Source organism: Carassius auratus, linkage group LG37M (assembly GCF_003368295.1).
Source record: "Carassius auratus strain Wakin linkage group LG37M, ASM336829v1, whole genome shotgun sequence".
Taxonomy (NCBI): Eukaryota; Metazoa; Chordata; class Actinopteri; order Cypriniformes; family Cyprinidae; genus Carassius; species Carassius auratus.
Genome location: NC_039296.1, coordinates 671106 through 689779, shown reverse-complemented (window position 1 = coordinate 689779; position 18674 = coordinate 671106). Strand labels below are relative to the sequence as shown.

Sequence of the window (18674 nt, the reverse complement as noted above, 5' to 3'; positions counted from 1 at the left end):
ATGCTACCATACCTGTCATATCTGATCGAGACGTGCAGCATTGCTTTTTAATCTCAGTCTCTCTGCAAATCCAGTGTCGAGCTGTCAATTCTTTACAAAGGAATACGCAGTGAAATGAAGCAAACAAAAACTAAACCACTCATTCTTAATATCTGAATCTGAAGGAAGGTTATGCAGCGACTGTGCTCTGCAGCCACTGCACAGTATTCTGCAATCTTCAACGGAATGTTTATGGCTTGGTTGCTTGATCCGGTTTAGCGCCACTTATGATATTTCCCTACTATGTTGTGATGGGCGGGGCTACATCAGTGGGCGGGGCTACATAATTAGGCATTGACATTCTTCTGTGGAGGTGGTGTTTAACCCATTTATTATAGCCACATTCCAGGATCTGGCATTCGCTGGGCCTGGTGTCAATAAAAGCTTCGATTACAGTAACAAGGATGTTTTCAGTTTTTAAATTATATCAAATAATATCAAAATCTCAAGGAAAAGTTAAGTTCTTAATTCATGACCCCTTTAAGGAATGCGCGTTTAATTTTTAGTGATTCAGAAGAATATTAACCCATGATGGTATAACCCATGCAATATAAATTTCATCATCTGCATATTAGGCATAATGCATGATCTGGTTTCAGGCCGAACACATATCTCAAACTCATCTCCTGGAGACGGAACAGTACAAGTGAAGTTATCATTTAATGTAATTACATTAACCTAGTGATGAGCGGCTCAAAGCGTGGGATACTGCTGGCTCATGGTGCATGGCAATCTCTTTGTCAGCTCGCGAGAAAAGTCCTGTCTGCGGCACTGGAGTTTCACCAAGCCAGATTTCTGTATGAGATAGAGCAGTGAAGGCAAGCATGAAAACATTTAATTAAAGCCGGTGAAGTCAGTCACGCATCAGTTATCAGAAGCCCAGGGGAGAGGAGGCGCTGGATGAGAGCTGCAGCCAGTTTGTCACTTCTGTCTGAGGCCAGCAGAGCAAGTTTGTTCAGGATTGTTTCTGGTAAAAAAATATGCACACTTGTGCTTTCAGGGATCACTTAGGCATAGCAAGACTTTTATCAATTTTCACACAATACATGAATAGAGTGCAGTTAATATTGGGTGGCACGGTTCGCTGAAAAGTATCCAAATCGTTCGGTTCACCCCACACAGTTTGGCACGCGCTGGGACCACGGTTCAACTTAAATCTGACATAGCATCTGTATGGTTTGTTGGTTTGCTATAAATTGTACATAAAACAAACTGGGTTCAACTAATATATGTTTCTGTTGATGGATCACTCTTGATCAATGTGAATTACTGCTGGAATATGAGCAGTTATTTATTCCGTCATCACCCGGTGCTGACAGCGGGCGCGCACAGATGAGACCTGAACAGCACACGCTAACATGTGTTTAAACTAAACTCATTTATGCTTTGTCAGTTTAAACATTTAAGCTGTTCAGGTCTCAGAACGCGCGCAAATATAAGCTCTCTCTGAAGTATTGTTTAAATGGACAAATTCACACAAAAATTATGTAAAAATGACCGTCTTGGTAAGTATCCTACAGCAGATATAGCCAGCTGAACTCAGGCCTGCTGTATCAGTGCATTCTCTTAAAGTGACAGTCTTTATATTAATCGTACAGCAACAACAAATAAATCACTCACTGCTCTTGATTAAAAAGCTTTAATAATATGATGTTTTACATTTGATTACTTTATTAAATTTCTGTACTTAAAAACTTATGCTAGACCTGCCTGGAATTATGCTAGACCAGCCTAGTCTGGAATTGAACTACTGGTTTCGTCTGGTCAGAGGAGAACTGACCCCCCAACTGAGCCTGGTTTCTCCCAAGGTTTTTTTCTCCATTCTGTCACCGATGGAGTTTCGGTTCCTTGCCGCTGTCGCCTCTGGCTTGCTTAGTTGGGGTCACTTCATCTACAGCGATATCATTGACTTGATTGCAAATAATTGATCATTGATTCAATGATGAACTGCCTTTAACTATCATTTTGCATTATTGACACACTGTTTTCCTAATGAATGTTGTTCAGTGCTTTGACGCAATGTATTTTGTTTAAAGCGCTATATAAATAAAGGTGATTGATTGATTGATTGATATTTATTCGTGCTGTTGGTTGTAGTTAGAATATTATTATTATAATTTTTTTGAATTTATTTATTAGAAAGTATAGTTTTTTCATAAACATAACAAATACCGAACTGTACCGAAAACCGTGACTCTAAAACCGTGAAACAAACCGAACCATGAAAAAGTTGAACCGTGCCACTCCTGGTTAATATGGTCTAATGTACTCTATCTGATATTTAACTGGGATCTAGACTCACTCTCTATCTTCCTAAATGTGTCTCGAATGACAACCGATGTAAAAATAATATACATTTTAATAGAAGTTACACTGCACAATAATTCATATTTTACTCATGATCACGATTTCTGTTTCTCTCTATTTATTGAGCATTGACGTCAAGTATCTGACATTACTGACATTACTTATTTAATGTAATAGTTTTTACTCCTCTTTATAAATGGACTGTGCTGCAGTAGTGCTGGTTGGTTTGTGTAAGTGTGAGAGCGTTTCTCTGTTATCCAGCTGCAGGTGTGTTTCTCCTCCACACAGATAAAGGCTGGGGGGTTTTCAGCATCTATCCTCTCATCTTTCAGCTTGCCCTTTCTCCAGATTTGTGTGTTTATTTACTGCGTCTCGAGTGCGGCACACACACACACACACACACACACACACTATCAGAATGTTATTATCTATCATGCTCCACTCACCGAGTTAGATTGTGCCTTTCAAAACAAATTACCTCCAGTGTCTTGAAGATTAATTTCATAGATTTTCCCGCTTGCTCTTAGCTTCTGAGCTCATTATGATTTATTTGCAGATTTTGCAGTTTTGCTTTTCTCCCCCACCCTGCCTCAACGTGTGAATATAATTATATTATTAAAGTCTCCTGCTGTTCAGGTCTTTCTATGATTTCTGTGGTGTAAACGTGCCTCCCTCACCAAAAACCCTAACTGGTGAATCTCTGTCGGTGCACTGCTCTGGATATCAACAGAGTCACTGGCACAGGATTGGCTTCCATGGATCCCGTATTAATGTTTTCAGGGACGATATTGATTGACACGCTTCCTCTCCATTACCAAACATGAAAATATAGTGACTATCATATAACTGCAATCGTGACACTGATCAATAAGAGGAATGGATCCTTAAAATACAGGCGAATTTGCTAAACAGTTGCAGGATTCTGTGCTTCAGTAAATCTTATTCACGAACCCTCCACTCAACTGAATGTTACACATAAAAAGCCTTGTTCACAGAGTTTGTTTTCTCTAGGATTCTTCATATGCATACTCACAGTGTGCATGTGTTTGTCCATGTTATGAGTTAAAGAAACAAAATTAAATGTGAACTGTTGTCAGATATGAAATGTAGTCTGGAAAAACTACATTAAATGTAAATGCACTGAATGCAATCATAATGACAACCATTATTAAATCAAGTAATTTCTAAGTGCTTTATACCATACAGATAATTTCAAAGCAGCTTTACAGTGATAAACAGGAAAATAATAATTCAGTGATGCAAACATAACTCAATTCTATTGTAAAGCAGCTCTAAAAACACTATAGTAATTGTTCATTTGAAATCAGTTAATCGTTTAATCAGTTCAGTTATTAGATATTAATTTATTAGAGCAAAAGTAGGTTACACTTATCGAAAGTCTACCTTAGACATTTTATTTACTATAAATTTTTAAACTCCATGTCAACTAAATCTCATTAGAGTATTAGAAGTAAGGTGAGGGTTGGTAAAATATGCTGACTTGTAGTTTCAAAGAGACTTAAAGTCAGCTAAAAGTGTTAGCAGATAATAATCAGATTGTCTACTAATTCTCTAATGACCGATAGTTGACATGGAGTTGGCAAGCAACTTATAGTTAGTAGAACGTATGTGGACTTTGTTACCAGAAAGTAATACACTACATAAAGCTGAATGATGCATTTGAGGGCACTGGTGGTCAGCAATGACATATGATAATCACCTTATGTGATGGACCATCTAATTTGAACCAGTCTTTCCATCACTGAAATCTGTCTAAGATGGCCAGCAGCTGACATCCATGTGTCCAGATGCACAGTATGTTCAATTTTAGCGATTCAGCTAACCAGAGATCCCAATGATATGCTACACAAGTGCCAGATCAGTCACTTTTAAGCAGACTAGATGTGCCATCTGGTACTAACTCTCATACTGAGTAGGTTTGTGAGCTACATTATGATATTCACATGCACCAGGTTTTGATCTGTTAGCTGTGGCATTTGTGAACACAATGTCTGTCTGCCAGATTCACCAGTAACAGCTAGACACATCAGGTACATTATTATGTGTTATATTAAAGAACTAATCCTACATCCCACACTCAACAAGCCAACCATGTGAGTCTATGGAGGCCACCCCTGAATGCAAACCCAAAAGGACATCTCTGGTTACTGTGGTTGACCAGATAAACTTTAAGACTGCAATTTAGAGAAAGCCTCCCTCTTCTTTAATTCCCTATTGAAACAGACACACAAGTCTCATAGAAATGGACTTCCCATTGATCCATAGACTAACCTTTCTATAAATGAACATACGTATCCCAAGGACATTATGTGTATTTTTACAGTTTTTTTTTTTTTTTGTATATTGTCTTTTGTATAGGGTTAGGCTGGATAAAAATCTGCAAGACTGTGGCTCTCCAGAACCAACGCTATAAATATTTTAATATACTGTCACATTTCCTAGAGTTGTTTTGAAACTACACTGTATGTTCACTAGATGAACAGATTAGTTGACTGTAACACTTCTGGCAGATGATATAATTAATTATTTGTATGTTTCTCCTTTGCGCTAATTTTCTGTGCACTGATGTTGTGAGCGTGTTTTCAGTGGATTCTGGATGCCTGTTTATGACCGTTGTATTATAAGTGTGTTTATCCTTTGGGATTGATCGAGAAGCAAGACAAATATCATGATTCTACACGTTGAATCTGGAGGTCCTGCTGTCAGCGGCGCAGCGCAGTGCTGAAGAAACACTTCAGTGTTTAAAACTAAGACTTTCCATCCATTCTTAAATGCCTCCTTCTGTCTGACTCACATTATTCATGAACAATACATTACAACCTTTAAAGACTGAAAGCATGTTTATATATTTAACTTTATGAGTCCTAATTACAGTTAAAGAGTCCAAATGTTGTGCAATTCATTTTTTAATTTCCCTTTCAGACTAGCTGCTCTATTCATGGCTGCTTAAGTCGACAATTTAGTCTGAGCTTATTGTTATGGTGTGGCTGTTTTTATTGTTTTCGTTATCTATTCGTTATCTTTTATTGTATTTCGTTAAGCTCCCGGGAGCTTCCTGTCTCATGGTTTTGTCTGACTTTAAAGCAACATTGTCTTATATCAGGGTTTGCACAAGCTGTGTGTGTGCAGACATGCGTGTTGTTTACAGGAATTTAAGGGTGTGTATAAAAGAGTTTTTTCACACTTGCTGTTGTCTCAGCAGTTGATGCTGTGCTAAAGCCTGTTTCTCAATGAAGCAGCAGCAGCACTCAACAATTTCCCCCAATTTGTAGAATTCAGTCATTTCTTCCTTCTGTCATTCCAATTCAAATCACATTTCCGCTGCCTGTGGACATTTCAGTTTACATTCACACACAGCCAATTATTACGTTTTCTATTCTGTATGGGTGCAAACTCACCCGTCTGTCTGCGACAAGCACAACACAGGAAACTTGATTGTATGAGAGCTTTTGAAAAGACGTACAGTATAGAGCAACAACAACAAAAAACAACTGACAGGAGTCATAAATGAATATGTAAAATACTCCTCGTGAATATGTAAAGATTTTAATTAGATTTTCCCCTCTATTATGCAAATCAATTCTTATTCATGAACTCGTTCCCCTCGAAACATAACATGTCATGCCTAAATCATTCATTTGGGCTCAATGGACATATTTGAACAGATGAAAATTAAATTTGTGAGTTTTTGCTTGACCTTTTTTGGGTTCATGTGCTGTTTGATTTTGGTACATTCTCAACACCACACAAAGATCGAACCATCTTTGATAATGCAGGACAAGTGATGCATGGAAATGTGTCTGATAACAACAGCCCTCTGACCAGAGAAAAGTTAGGACATTTTCCAGACACTTGAGCAAAGACATGCATGCATTACTTTTATTTGGGTAGCTCTCATCTTTTATTGTCTTTCTCATCTCCTAACTGATGGTGTACAAACCCGATTCCCAAATGGAATAATGGAATAAATGGAATAATTTACAAATCTAATAAACTTATATTTTATTCACAATAGAATATAGATAACATATCAAATGTTGAAAGTGAGACATTTTGAAATGTCATGCCAAATATTGGCTCATTTTGGATTTGTCAGTGAACACAATCCACCGTGACATTCGCCGTTGCCGGCTAAAACTCTATAGGTCAAGAAAGAAGCCATATCTACACATGATCCAGGACCGCAGGTGTTTTCTCTGGGACAAGGCTCATTTAAAATGGACTGTGGCAAAGTGGAAACTGTTCTGTAGTCAGATGAATCAAAATTTGAAGTTCTTTTTGGAAAACTGGGATGCCATGTCATCCGGACTAAAGAGGACAAGGACAACCCAAGTTGTTATCATCGCTCAGTTCAGAAGCTGCATCTGTGATGGTATGGGGTTCATGAGTGTGTGTGGCATGAGCAGCTTACACATCTGGAAAGATGAGCTCCATCAATGCTGGAAGGTGTATCCGAGTTCTAGAACAACATATGCTCCCATCCAGACCTCGTCTCTTTCAGGGAAGACCTTGCATTTTCCAACATGACAATGCCAGACCACATACTGCATCAATTACAACATCATGGCTGTGTAGAAGAAGGATCCGGGTACTGAAATGACCAGTCTACAGTCCAGATCTTTCACCCATAGAAAACATTTGGTGCATCATAAAGAGGAAGATGTGACAAAGACCTAAGACAGTTGAGCAACTAGAAGCCTGTATTAGACAAGAATGGGACAACATTCCTATTCCTAAACTTGAGCAACTTGTCTCCTCAGTCCCCAGACGTTTGCAGACTGTTATAAAAAGAAGAGGGGATGCCACACAGTGGTAAACATGGCCTTGTCCCAACTTTTTTGATATGTGTTGATGCCATGAGATTTAAAATCAACTTATTTTCTCCTTAAAATTAGACATTTTCTCAGATTAAACATATGATATATCATCTATGTTGTATTCTGAATTAAATATTGACATTTGAAACTTCCAAATAATTGCATTCTGTTTTCATTCATAATTTTTACAGTGTCCCAACTTTTTTTGGAATCGGGTTTGCATTTGGAGAGGTCAGATATGTTGTTGTTCATTTGTCATGAGGTTTTCTGATCGAGTCTTGCCTTGAGAAGCAGTTTAGGGAAGTCAATCAGGTATAAATCAGCAGAGTGAAGTGAAGTGATATTCAGCCAAGTATGGTGACCCATACTCAGAATTTGTCACACACCTGGAGAAGTGGGCAGCCATTTATGCTGCGGCGCCCGGGGAGCAGTTGGGGGTTCAATGCCTTGCTCAAGGGCACCTAAGTCATGGTATTGAAGGTGGAGAGAGAACTGTTCATGCACTCCCCCAACCCACAATTCCTGCCGGCCCGGGACTCGAAATCACAACCCTTCAATTGGGAGTCTGACTCTCTAACCATTAGGCCACGACTTCCCGGGAATGTCTTTCATTTCCCTTCCTACGGCACTGTACCCTCGGTAATGCGCTTTTTCAACAAGCAAAAGGCTCTGATTCCTGGAATTAAAACCACCTTTGTACATTTAATCACAGAGCTCTGTGGAATTGAAAAAGAAAATGCATCATCTTACATTACGCTAAGTTTATTTCTTTTATTCGTTCTTCTCTGCTTCCAGTCTTCTTTACCTTCAGGCACTTTCCCTGACTAGGGTTTTTCCATTGTCATCATACACCGATATCTCTATCACCTGCCAAAATGTTCCGTAATATTATGTAATATTCCTTAGATGTGTTTCATGTTAATACCATAGTATTTGTTGTAATACATTGAGGGACCATATAAATATTATGGTATATGACTATGGTAATCATGGTTTCATGGTTACTATTTATGTTTTTATTGTATGTTTTTAATTTATATTACTACAATATTATCTTATTACATTGTTGAATCATTAGCATTGTCATATTAAAATTACCATGGCACATTATGTGATACTGTCACTGCACACCATCTAAATGAATGGAATCAGATAGTATGACACGGTACGGTACTCCAGGTCACTTTAAGGAATCATATTACCATAGTACATAAAAAAATAAATAATAATAATAATAAAAAAATAATAATAATAATAATAACATGGATGTTTTTGTAAGATGGTTGCTGTTGTTATTATTTCTTCACTTATTTTTGAATTAATGGTTTATTATTATGTTTTTTTTTAAACGTTTTGCTATTATTATTATATTTTTATTTATTATTTTTATTCATATTATTTTCCATACTAATTTAGATTTTGGCTAAAATTTGCAGGAGTTTGAGCAAAATGTTAAAGTAAAAATAAAAATATTTGATTTTGAAATATTTTCTGGCCCCATTTTGTTCCCTATTCGTGGAAATTATCTTTTATCATAGATTTTTATTCAGATCCCACTGATTAATGATATCAGTTTGCTGATAGTTTCTGAAGTGTGTCATGTGTCTTTTTATCAGATGAGCATCAGATTGTCACACTTTGCTGTCAAGTCACCTTTTTTTATATAGCACTTTAAACAGAACAGATTGTGTCAAAGCAACTGAACAACATTCATTAGGAAAACAGTGTGTCAATAATGCAAAATGACAGGTAAAGGCAGTTCATCATTGAATTCAGTGATGTCATCAGTCAGCTCAGTTCAATTTAAATAGTATCTGTGATATCGTTGACTTGATTGCAAACAATTAAATTGTAAATAAAGTGTCCCAACTAAGCAAGCCAGAGGCGACAGCGGCAGGGAACTGAAACTCCATCGGTGACAGAATGGAAAAAAAAACCTTGGGATAAACCAGGCTCAGTTGGGGGCCAGTTCTCCTCTGACCAGACGAAACCAGTAGTTCAATTCCAGGCTGCAGCAAAGTCAGATTGTGCAGAAGAATCATCTGTTTCCTGTGGTCATGGTCATACTTCCTGGTTCTAGTAAGAACTCTTGCTGCTGCATTTTGGACTAGCTGTAGCTGTTTACCAACTGTGCAGGACAACCACCCAATAAAGCAGTAGAATAATCCAACCTTGAGGTCATAAATGCATGGATTAACATTTCTGCATTTGACATTGGCTGTAATTAAGATATATTTGGAGATGGAAAAATGCAGTTTTACAAATGCAAGAAACGTGGCTTTCTCAGGAAAGATTGCGATCAAATAGCACACCTAGGTTCCTAACTGATGATGAAAAATTGACAGAGCAACCATCAAGTCTTAGACATTGTTCTAGGTTATTACATGCAGAGTTTTTAGGTCCTATAATTAACACCTCTGTTTTTTTTTTTTTTTTTTTTTTTAGAATTTAGCAGTAAGAAATTACTCATCATCCAGTTTTTTATATCGACTATGCATTCCGTTCGTTTTTCAAATTGGTGTGTTTCCCTGAGCAATGAAGAAATATAGAGCGGAGTATCATCAGCATAACAGTGAAAGCTAACACCATGTTTCCTGATGATATCTCCCAAGGGTAACATATAAAGCGTGAAGAGTAGCGGCCCTAGTACTGAGCCTTGAGGTACTCCATACTGCACTTGTGATCGATATGATACATCTTCATTCACTGCTACGAACTGATGGCATAGAAGTACGATTTTAACAATGCTAATGCATTTTTTTTTTATTAATGCCAACAAAGTGATTTAGTCTATGCAAAATAATGTTGTGGTCAATAGTGTCGAATGCAGAACTAAGATCCAATAAAACTAATAGAGAGATACACCCACGATCAGATGATAAGAGCAGATCATTTGTAACTCTAAGGAGAGCAGTCTCAGTACTATGATACGGTCTAAATCCTGACTGGAAATCCTCACATATACCATTTCTCTCCAAGAAGGAATATAATTTTGAGGATACTACCTTTTCTAGTATCTTAGACAGAAAAGGGAAATTCGAGATTGGTCCATAATTAAATAGTTATTTGGGGTCAAGATGTATTTTTTTTATGAGAATTGGGGTCACTTCATCTACAGCGATATCATTGACTTGATTTGCAAATAAATGCACAGACACTGTTTAAACTGAACAGAGATGACATCACTGAATTCAATGATGAACTGCCTTTAACTGTCATTTTGCATTATTGACACTGTTTTCCTAATGAATATTGTTCAGTTGCTTTGACGCAATGTATTTTGTTTAAAGCGCTATTTAAATAAAGGTGACTTGAGAGGCTTAATAACAGCCAGTTTGAAGGTTTTGGGGACATATCCTAATAACAATGAGGAATTAATAATAGTCAGAAGAGGACCTATGACTTCTGGAAGCACCTCTTTTAGGAGCTTAGATGGTATTCGGTTGTTAAGTGATGACGTAAGAAGCGCTGTTTCCGGGTCCAAGCCTCAACTCACTTCACTTGAGAATACGACCTCAGCAGCCGTTTATGAGCACTGTTTATTCATATTAATCATTTAAGCTAAACGCTTTCAAACGTACGGTATACACTACAGTCTCCGTGCTCACAGCGTCCCAAACAAAAATAATTTTTATATATTTTTTTTATATTTATATTTTCATTGTCTGGCTATCTGGGACTTCGGTATGGAGTTAAAGGTTAAGATTATAACTTTTTCGCTAATATTCTATCACATTGTGAGTATATATTAGCACCTTTTGTTGTTTTCTCATGGTAACTGATAGAGCGTTTGGACACGGAAGCGCTGCTACGTGACGTCAGACTTAACAAGCGAATAGGGTCTAACATACATGTTGTTGGTTTAGATGATTTAACAAGTTTATACAATTCTTCCTCTCCTATAGTAGAGAATGAGTGGAACTGTTCCTCAGGGGGTCTATAGTGCACTGTCTGATGTGATACTGTAGCTGACGGCTGAATGGTTACAATTTTATCTCTAATAGTATCGATTTAAGAAGTAAAGTAGTTCAAAAAGTCATTACTGCTGCGATGATGGGCAATGTCAACACTTGTTGAGGCTTTATTTTTCATTAATTTAGCCACTGTATTGAATAAATACCTTGATTTATGTTCGTTTTCTTCTAAAAGAGACGAAAAGTAAGCTCTAGAAGGTTTTAATGCTTTTCTGTAGGATATGTTACTTTCCCACCAAGCAATACGAAAAACTCTAGTCTAGTTTTCCTCCAGCTGCGCTCCATTTTCCGGGCTGCTCTCTTTAGGGTGCGAGTGTGTCTTTTGTGGTAGAAGTGATGGTTCTTCCATACTTGTAATGAGAAGTAGAATTAACAATTTTGGCTATATGAACTTTGCACAAAACTAAATAATGATCTGAGTTATCATCAATTGGTTGCATAATTTCAACACCATCAACATCAATTCCATGTGACAGTATTAAATCTAGAGTATAATTTCTAAAATGAGTAGGTCCTGAGACGTGTTGTCTAACACCAATAGAGTTCAGAATGTCTATAAATGCTGATCCCAATGCATCTTTTTTATTATCGACATGGATATTAAAAATGAATTGGTTATTAATAACTCACCCTCATGTCGTTCCAAACCCGTGAGACCTCCGTTTATCTTCAGAACACAGTTTAAGATATTTTAGATTTAGTCAGAGAGCTTTCTGTCCCTCCATTGAAGCTGTGTGTACGGTCTACTGTCCATGTCCAGAAAGGTCATAAAAACATCTTTAAAGTAGTCCATGTGACATCAGAGGGTCAGTTAGATTTTTTTGAAGCATCCAAAATAAATTTTGGTCCAAAAATAGCAAAAACTACGACTTTATTCAAGTCAAGTCACCTTTATTTATATAGCTCTTTAAACAAAATACATTGCGTCAAAGCAACTGAACAACATTCATTAGGAACACTCATCTTTGTCTTCTCTTCCGTGTCTGTTGTGAACGAGTTCAATACACTGCAGTTTAGTCATATCCGGTTTGCGAACAAATCATTTGATGTAACCAGATCTTCTTGAACCAGTTCACCAAATCGAACTGAATTGCTTGAAATGGTTCGCGTCTCCAATACTAACTTACCCAATAGTAACTTTTTTAACGTGCCTGATACTCCCTCTGAGTTAAAACAAGCCAATATCCCATAGTAATTCATTTACTCAAACAGTACACTGACTGAACTGCTGTGAAGAGAGAACTGAAGATGAACACCGAGCCGTGCCAGATAACGAACGAACTATTGATTCTGGACTGAATTATGTCTTATTCCTCTCAGCATGAAGCAAACACGTGGAACATTATAATATCAAAAGCTGTGTTCAGCGTGTGGGTGTGGTTGCATTAGATAAAATGAAGGGAGATGTGAAAGACGGGACATTGCGTTGTTTTCATATGAATTACTTTAACAGAATATTTGTTTTCGGTAAGACTTGCTTAGTTTACAATTTGATATTTCAAGCTCTCTATAGATCCATATTTCATGTCTCTTTGTTGAGTTACAGTTCATTTTAATGGCACATCTCTAAATGATCACAGACCAAGGCTCAGACAACGCACTCTGTTTGTTTGTTTTATTTATTTTTTAAATGCACAAAGTTTTGTTGTTAGTTGTTGTTTGTTGTAGACCCTTTACAGATTCGATTGATGTGTTGCTCCTATCTGTACGATCAAAACTGAAAGTGTAATTTAAATTATTTTCAGTTTTATCAGGAGAAGATCCCACAAAACATGTATCCACATTAATCGACTCCAGGGGGTTAAACATCAGAGTGTGATAGTAAGAAAGAAATTATACAGAAAAACAAAGCTACACAGAGCTATGATCACAAACCAGCAGCAGAGCAAACAGGAAGAAGGAATAACACTGTCTTAGTTACTAAAAGTGTCTGAATGCAATCCGTTACCTACAGCAAAGTAGATAGTATATATGTACAGAGTATTTAATTACCAAACTATCAGTGTACCTGTAAGTTCATTTTTAGTATAATTGCTGTACAAACTACAAACATAGAAGTAAACTAGTAGTGTACTGAAAGAATGCTTTTATATACTAGAAAGTGTGCCAATTTAGTCCCAAGGAGTACTGAACAGCACACTTACAAGTATACTACTAGAACACTTATATTTGTATACTTGCTACATAAGTAAAGTTCAAGTATATTTTTAAGTATACTTTAAGTATACTTGGTAAAATAATCTTGAAGTATACTACTTTTTCATAAGGGTAGTTGAGTTTCCATTATTGATTCTACTATTTTCCTGTTTATCATTGTGAAGCTGCTTTGATGCAATCTGTATTTTGTAAAACACTATAGAAATACAGGTGACTAGACTAGTAGAAAAATAAAAAGCATGAAAAGTGGTTTGAAAATGGCTGTGCTTACATTTTTTAGTTAAATATAAGGTGGATTAAGATTGTGATTTGGTGTTCATTGTACATGCTTCACGTTCCCTGTCCTTTTTATACAGTTCCATTCATAAAAAATAAAAATAAAATAAATGAACCAAAAGGTCCAAAAATGGGAAGTACAGTAAGCAATTAAATCAGCAGAATTTGTCATTAATAATTATGCTTACATGGCTTAGTATTTCTGTCAGTGACAGGTTGTACTTTTACACCTAACAAAGCAGAACTCGTCTACATGAAAAAAACAAAAACAAAAAACCTCTCCATTATTCCCAGTATTAACAGTGTATGTAAATAAAGTTCAGTCACTGTGTCTGTCGGACTGTGCCATCTCCCAAGTTACTGAGGATCATTGGTGAAAAAATAGTGAAAAAAGCTGATATGTAATCAATAATGTTGGATGAAAGCGATACACTTCCACTATCTGTGGTCAGAGCACATTACTGTTTGCTACTTCATAACATCTTCTCATCTCCTTCCTGGTGGTGTTTTTCTCTCGTTATTCATCAGTAGAAGGGACTGTGTTGTTCGGGCTCAACGCTCTGACAGAACTCAATAGGTGTTAAGAGAGATTCATCTGGATGAATGTTGACCTGGATTTGGTGTATATATTCAGTTATATTGTTTGTATCACTGGGCAGATGTTGATAACAGAATGTAACAGGATGTTGTGACTGTAGAAATTGAAAAAAAATTGCCACCTCACAGTGAATCCTGAAGTCAACTATTATCCTGCCATGAGCAGATTACAGGCCTCTCAAAAATGGGAACAGTACAAAGAGACGGCAAACAATAATATTTCTGAGAAAAAAAAAATAGAACTTGACTTGACTTATCAATGACCTTCTTTGTGTTTGTCAGTTTTGGGTGAAAATGTGCATCCAAAGAATGAAAAGGAAATGATGTGTGTCACGAACGCACAGTAAACTTTGCATTATTCAAATGCTCACAGCAATAATTGCATTGTATTCGAAAACACATTCATCCGAGTGAAGCATTTATTTCAGTTTCATCCTCTCTGATGATTCACTTCATCTTAATGATTCAGTCTAAAGCCATTGTTTGCTGAGCGGAAGGAGAAAGTCATTATCTTCTGTGATGAGTGCCAGCATTCCTTTGCTTTTCTGGAAGTGATGCTTGTGTCAAAGGCGATTGATCTGTTGACTCACCTTGACTCTGCCTGGTTGTGTCTTCCAGGGGAGAAGCACTGGCCGGTTCGGTCTCAGAGTCATCATGGTAGGAACGCTGCTTCTGTGTAGTTTGTTTCTTCCCTCGGCCTCTGCCTCTGCCCTGTGTCTGTGTTTGTGTTTGTGCTGGATGTGTAAGTCTGTGTAAGCTTACTCCTCACCTTGTAGCTCTGATTAGATCACTCTTCTCCTGCTTAAACTGCACCCCAGTAGTGTCTGTGTTCCTCTGGATTCTCTGTCCTCCATTGCTTCGGATTCAGGGTGGCTTCAACAGACAGAGGAGCACGCATGGTAGCGCAGGGATAAAGACAGTTTTGAATGATGTTACTTCTTATTAATTAAAGAAGACATCAGAAAAATCTGTGCTTATCTCTGTGGGCGACGTGATGATGCTCCTCGCAAGAAGATGGTCTGACGGCGTCCTCCAACCTGGTATGTGCAAGCCAAAGGGTCTTTTTTTAAATGTGTGGTTTTTATTTTTTATTATAATGTTTTTTTTTTATGTAAAAGGTTTTTTGTTGTTGTTTTCCATCTTGTCTTTATTTACAACATTAAGCAAATGAATCAAAACAAAATAAAACTGATCTGCAGGCACATTTAGTGCTTTGATGTCCTGTTTAGCATGGAGTGAACGTGTCTGGGTCAGTGTCCATCAAACTGCTGAAATCTCTGTTACATTGCTAAACAATCCAGCGCAGAGCTTTTCCATCTGATCCCGAGAGAGAAGCTCTATAGTCACTCAATCAGTACATGTTTGTCAGTGCAGCACAGCTTTAAAAAGCAAATACACAATCTTTATTACCCACCAACCTTCTGCTTCAAGAGCCAAAGGTTGCTGTGTCTCAAAAACCACACGATAATCCAAAAACTCTCAGGTATAGAGTTATATGTCTACATCCTTAAATCAAGATACATTTAGTTGAGTAGCAAAATTACTTAAGTCTTGATTTCTGAAGAAATACAAGGTTTTGGCTTAAAACAACTTCTCCAAAAATATGTCTTGATTTTAAATATGTTCAGATATTTGTCCTTGAAACCAATACACAAATACTGAGCAAGAGAGGTGTATGAAGTGTAATTAGATGTCCTACGGTGCTCACAGAGAACTCGACCACGGCTCAGTCACAGCATCATTTACTGCAGGACGGGTCGAACCATGGGCTTCAGTGGGGAATTGCATTTTCATACATGTAGGACTGCTATGACATTTCACAATAAAATGTTAACCGTTTTTGTAAGTTGCTAAATGCCAAACCCCAGTGGTTTTCCGGCTCTGCCTTCATCAAAACGGAGAAGGTCAAGTGAAATGGATCCAAACTGTCAGTGAGGTCTGGCCACACAAGACTATATCATTACAGCCCTGTTTCAAAAGCAGTGTCATAGCTGTGCATTTTGAGCAGGTGCATAAACTCGACCAAATGTGAGGTTCTCGTACTCTTCTCCCTCCTGCTGGTGTCTCACTCCCTTCCGGCCCCTCATTAGTCAGCCATCACCTCTCAAGTGGATTTTCCAGACTATACCCCTGCTCTCGTCAGGTTTTTATCAGAGATGATTGGGTTTTATGTCATACACTGCCAGACATTTTAACAAAAGACCTCAGACAGGCAGATGTATTTGGCCATGCTCTAAGATGTGCTTGGCATGCCGAAAACTTACTGACCTAAGATTCTGGCACGATGTATTGATAAAGGAGGCAGAAGCTTGTTGTTAATTCTGGTCAACACAGGGCCGGACCGGATGAGACAGAAGGGAAGGAGCACTAGAGGCTACACAGCTGTTCATGTAAATGTTCTTGCATGACCTTGTTTACTCGCTGCTACTTGTTTTTTGCAATAAAATTTTAATTTTGGATTAAACTTAGTTTCCACAGGAATCAGAGGAAATGTCAATCATGCTCTCATCTTAAATTAACTTTTAAATTGTTGTCTTATTCCAGGTATCAGCTTTATTGGGATAATTTATTACCAAGTCTCATGAGATGTATGATATTACTGCTGTAATTGTTTCAGATATTTTATCGTGAGATTTATTATAAAGTGCACCCCCTTCTTGTAAGCTACTTCTACGCTAATCCTGCACTATCTGATGATACTGTAAAATGAAACGCACCCACAGAGATCTCATGTAAATGATGACAAACATTCTGATGATGTCGACGCATTTCATTCTCTGGAGGAAAAGCAAGAGAAATGTCGAACGACTGAATCATTGCTTGGCCATCTGGACATTACTATTCAAACTGTTGTCGGGTTACATTAGATGTGACAATTCATCAGCTATAGGCTCTGGCGTTGCTACTGTTGCACTTTCAGAAGGCCAAATCAACAACATTAGCGGTGTCTGATTCATACTATGTCAGTTTCAGTGCAAAGAGGGGTTGGATATTAAAAATGGTGCACAGTTTATGACTTGTAAAAGCAACCGCATTGTTGTTAATGTCAGTGAGTCGCTCCAAAGAGCTCAAGATAACAATAATTCTCAATGCTTCTCTGAAATCATCAGCTTTTAAGCTATTAAAGGTAAAACAAACATTACAACCTGCTGTCTGGTTCAGAAACAAAACCCAGTAAAAGTGCTGCAATAAAAGATACCAGGTTCACCTGATTGAGTCTGATATCAGTGAAGACCTCAGACGGCATTATGCAATCTCTCCTAGAGCTGGTGAACTCTTCATTAACCTCACGATGCGTTGCAAGCAGTCAGCTCGAGCCCTTTCTTGTTGACTAAATGACCTGAGAGCCTTGGGCCGAGCGAGCCCAGATTGGTAGGTATTCCAAGAGAGAGAGACTGGAGAGAGCTCAGCCAGACTTCAACTAACACCTTCTCAAAAGCAACTAATTGCTCTCCAGATTAAAGCAGGATCACTGAACTGGGCGATGCTTCTTATTAATTAGAACTCAAACTTGCTTTGAGCTCCGGTTTTCATCAGTGCTGCTGTGAATGTAGTGGGCCTGAGACATTTTGGGACATGTTTGCCTCCTAAGCACTCCTTAACCTTTCTTTGTCATTTTTAATCAGTGTTTGTAGACAGTGCGAGGAGATCAGGTTTCTGGAAGCATCTTGGAGTTGTCGCCACAGTTCTTCTGAATTGAGTCTGTCTCAGTTTCTTCTGTTTCTTCACGTAATCACAGACTGGATGATGATCAGATCAGATGCTGTAAGACTCCTTGTGCAAACAGAAATCTGACTGGATTATTACAATTAATGGCAAATTTATTTTTTGTAAATGTAAACTGATATTTTGTACTGACAGAGCAAAAGATAGACATAACTGACTTAACCATTTTTAACCATTTCTAACCATCTTTTAGCAGCTGATAATAGTAGTGTTCTAATATATTTGAGCAATACTGTACAAAACATACAATACTACTGTTTAGCCTTGGTTAGCAGAAGAGACTACGTTAAACAATTATAACTTACCAACCCCAAATGTTTGATTGGTATTACAAGATTTTCTTTGAGAATAAAAAAAAAATATTTTATACATTTAATGATTTTTATGTTTTTATGTTATTAATGAATATCATTGTACAGTGTATATGGATTTCCTCCTGTAAGTCTGGCCTGTGTTACTGAACTTGCTGTCGTCTATGTTGGCCTGAAAACGTTCATGTTAGCCAGAACCCTGTTATAAACAAACAGTATATTACTATATCTATATTGTGTATATACAGTATACAGTAGGGGTGTAATGGTACTCAGAAGTCACAGTTCAGTACATACCTCTGTTCTGGGGCCATAATTTGATACAAGTTTAGTACAACTGGACATTTTTAATTTATTTATAAAAAAATTTAAAAAATAAATGCGTGCTACATTTACTATTACACCCCTAGTATACAGACTACAGGTTATTGAGTAAAAACACCTCCATC

At 37.4% G+C, this 18674-nt stretch overlaps 1 protein-coding gene across 3 annotated transcripts in view; it reads left to right on the top strand.

Moving 5' to 3' along the window:
• The window catches only part of LOC113068191 (protein shisa-6-like), a 49386-nt gene that overhangs the window by 22511 nt on the left and 8201 nt on the right, over positions 1-18674 (top strand). For all 3 annotated transcript variants that reach the window (XM_026240854.1, XM_026240853.1, XM_026240852.1), the window contains exon 4: positions 14807-14845. In XM_026240854.1, coding sequence (XP_026096639.1) covers positions 14807-14845 — 39 coding nt within the window. The remainder of the gene's footprint in view (positions 1-14806; positions 14846-18674) is intronic.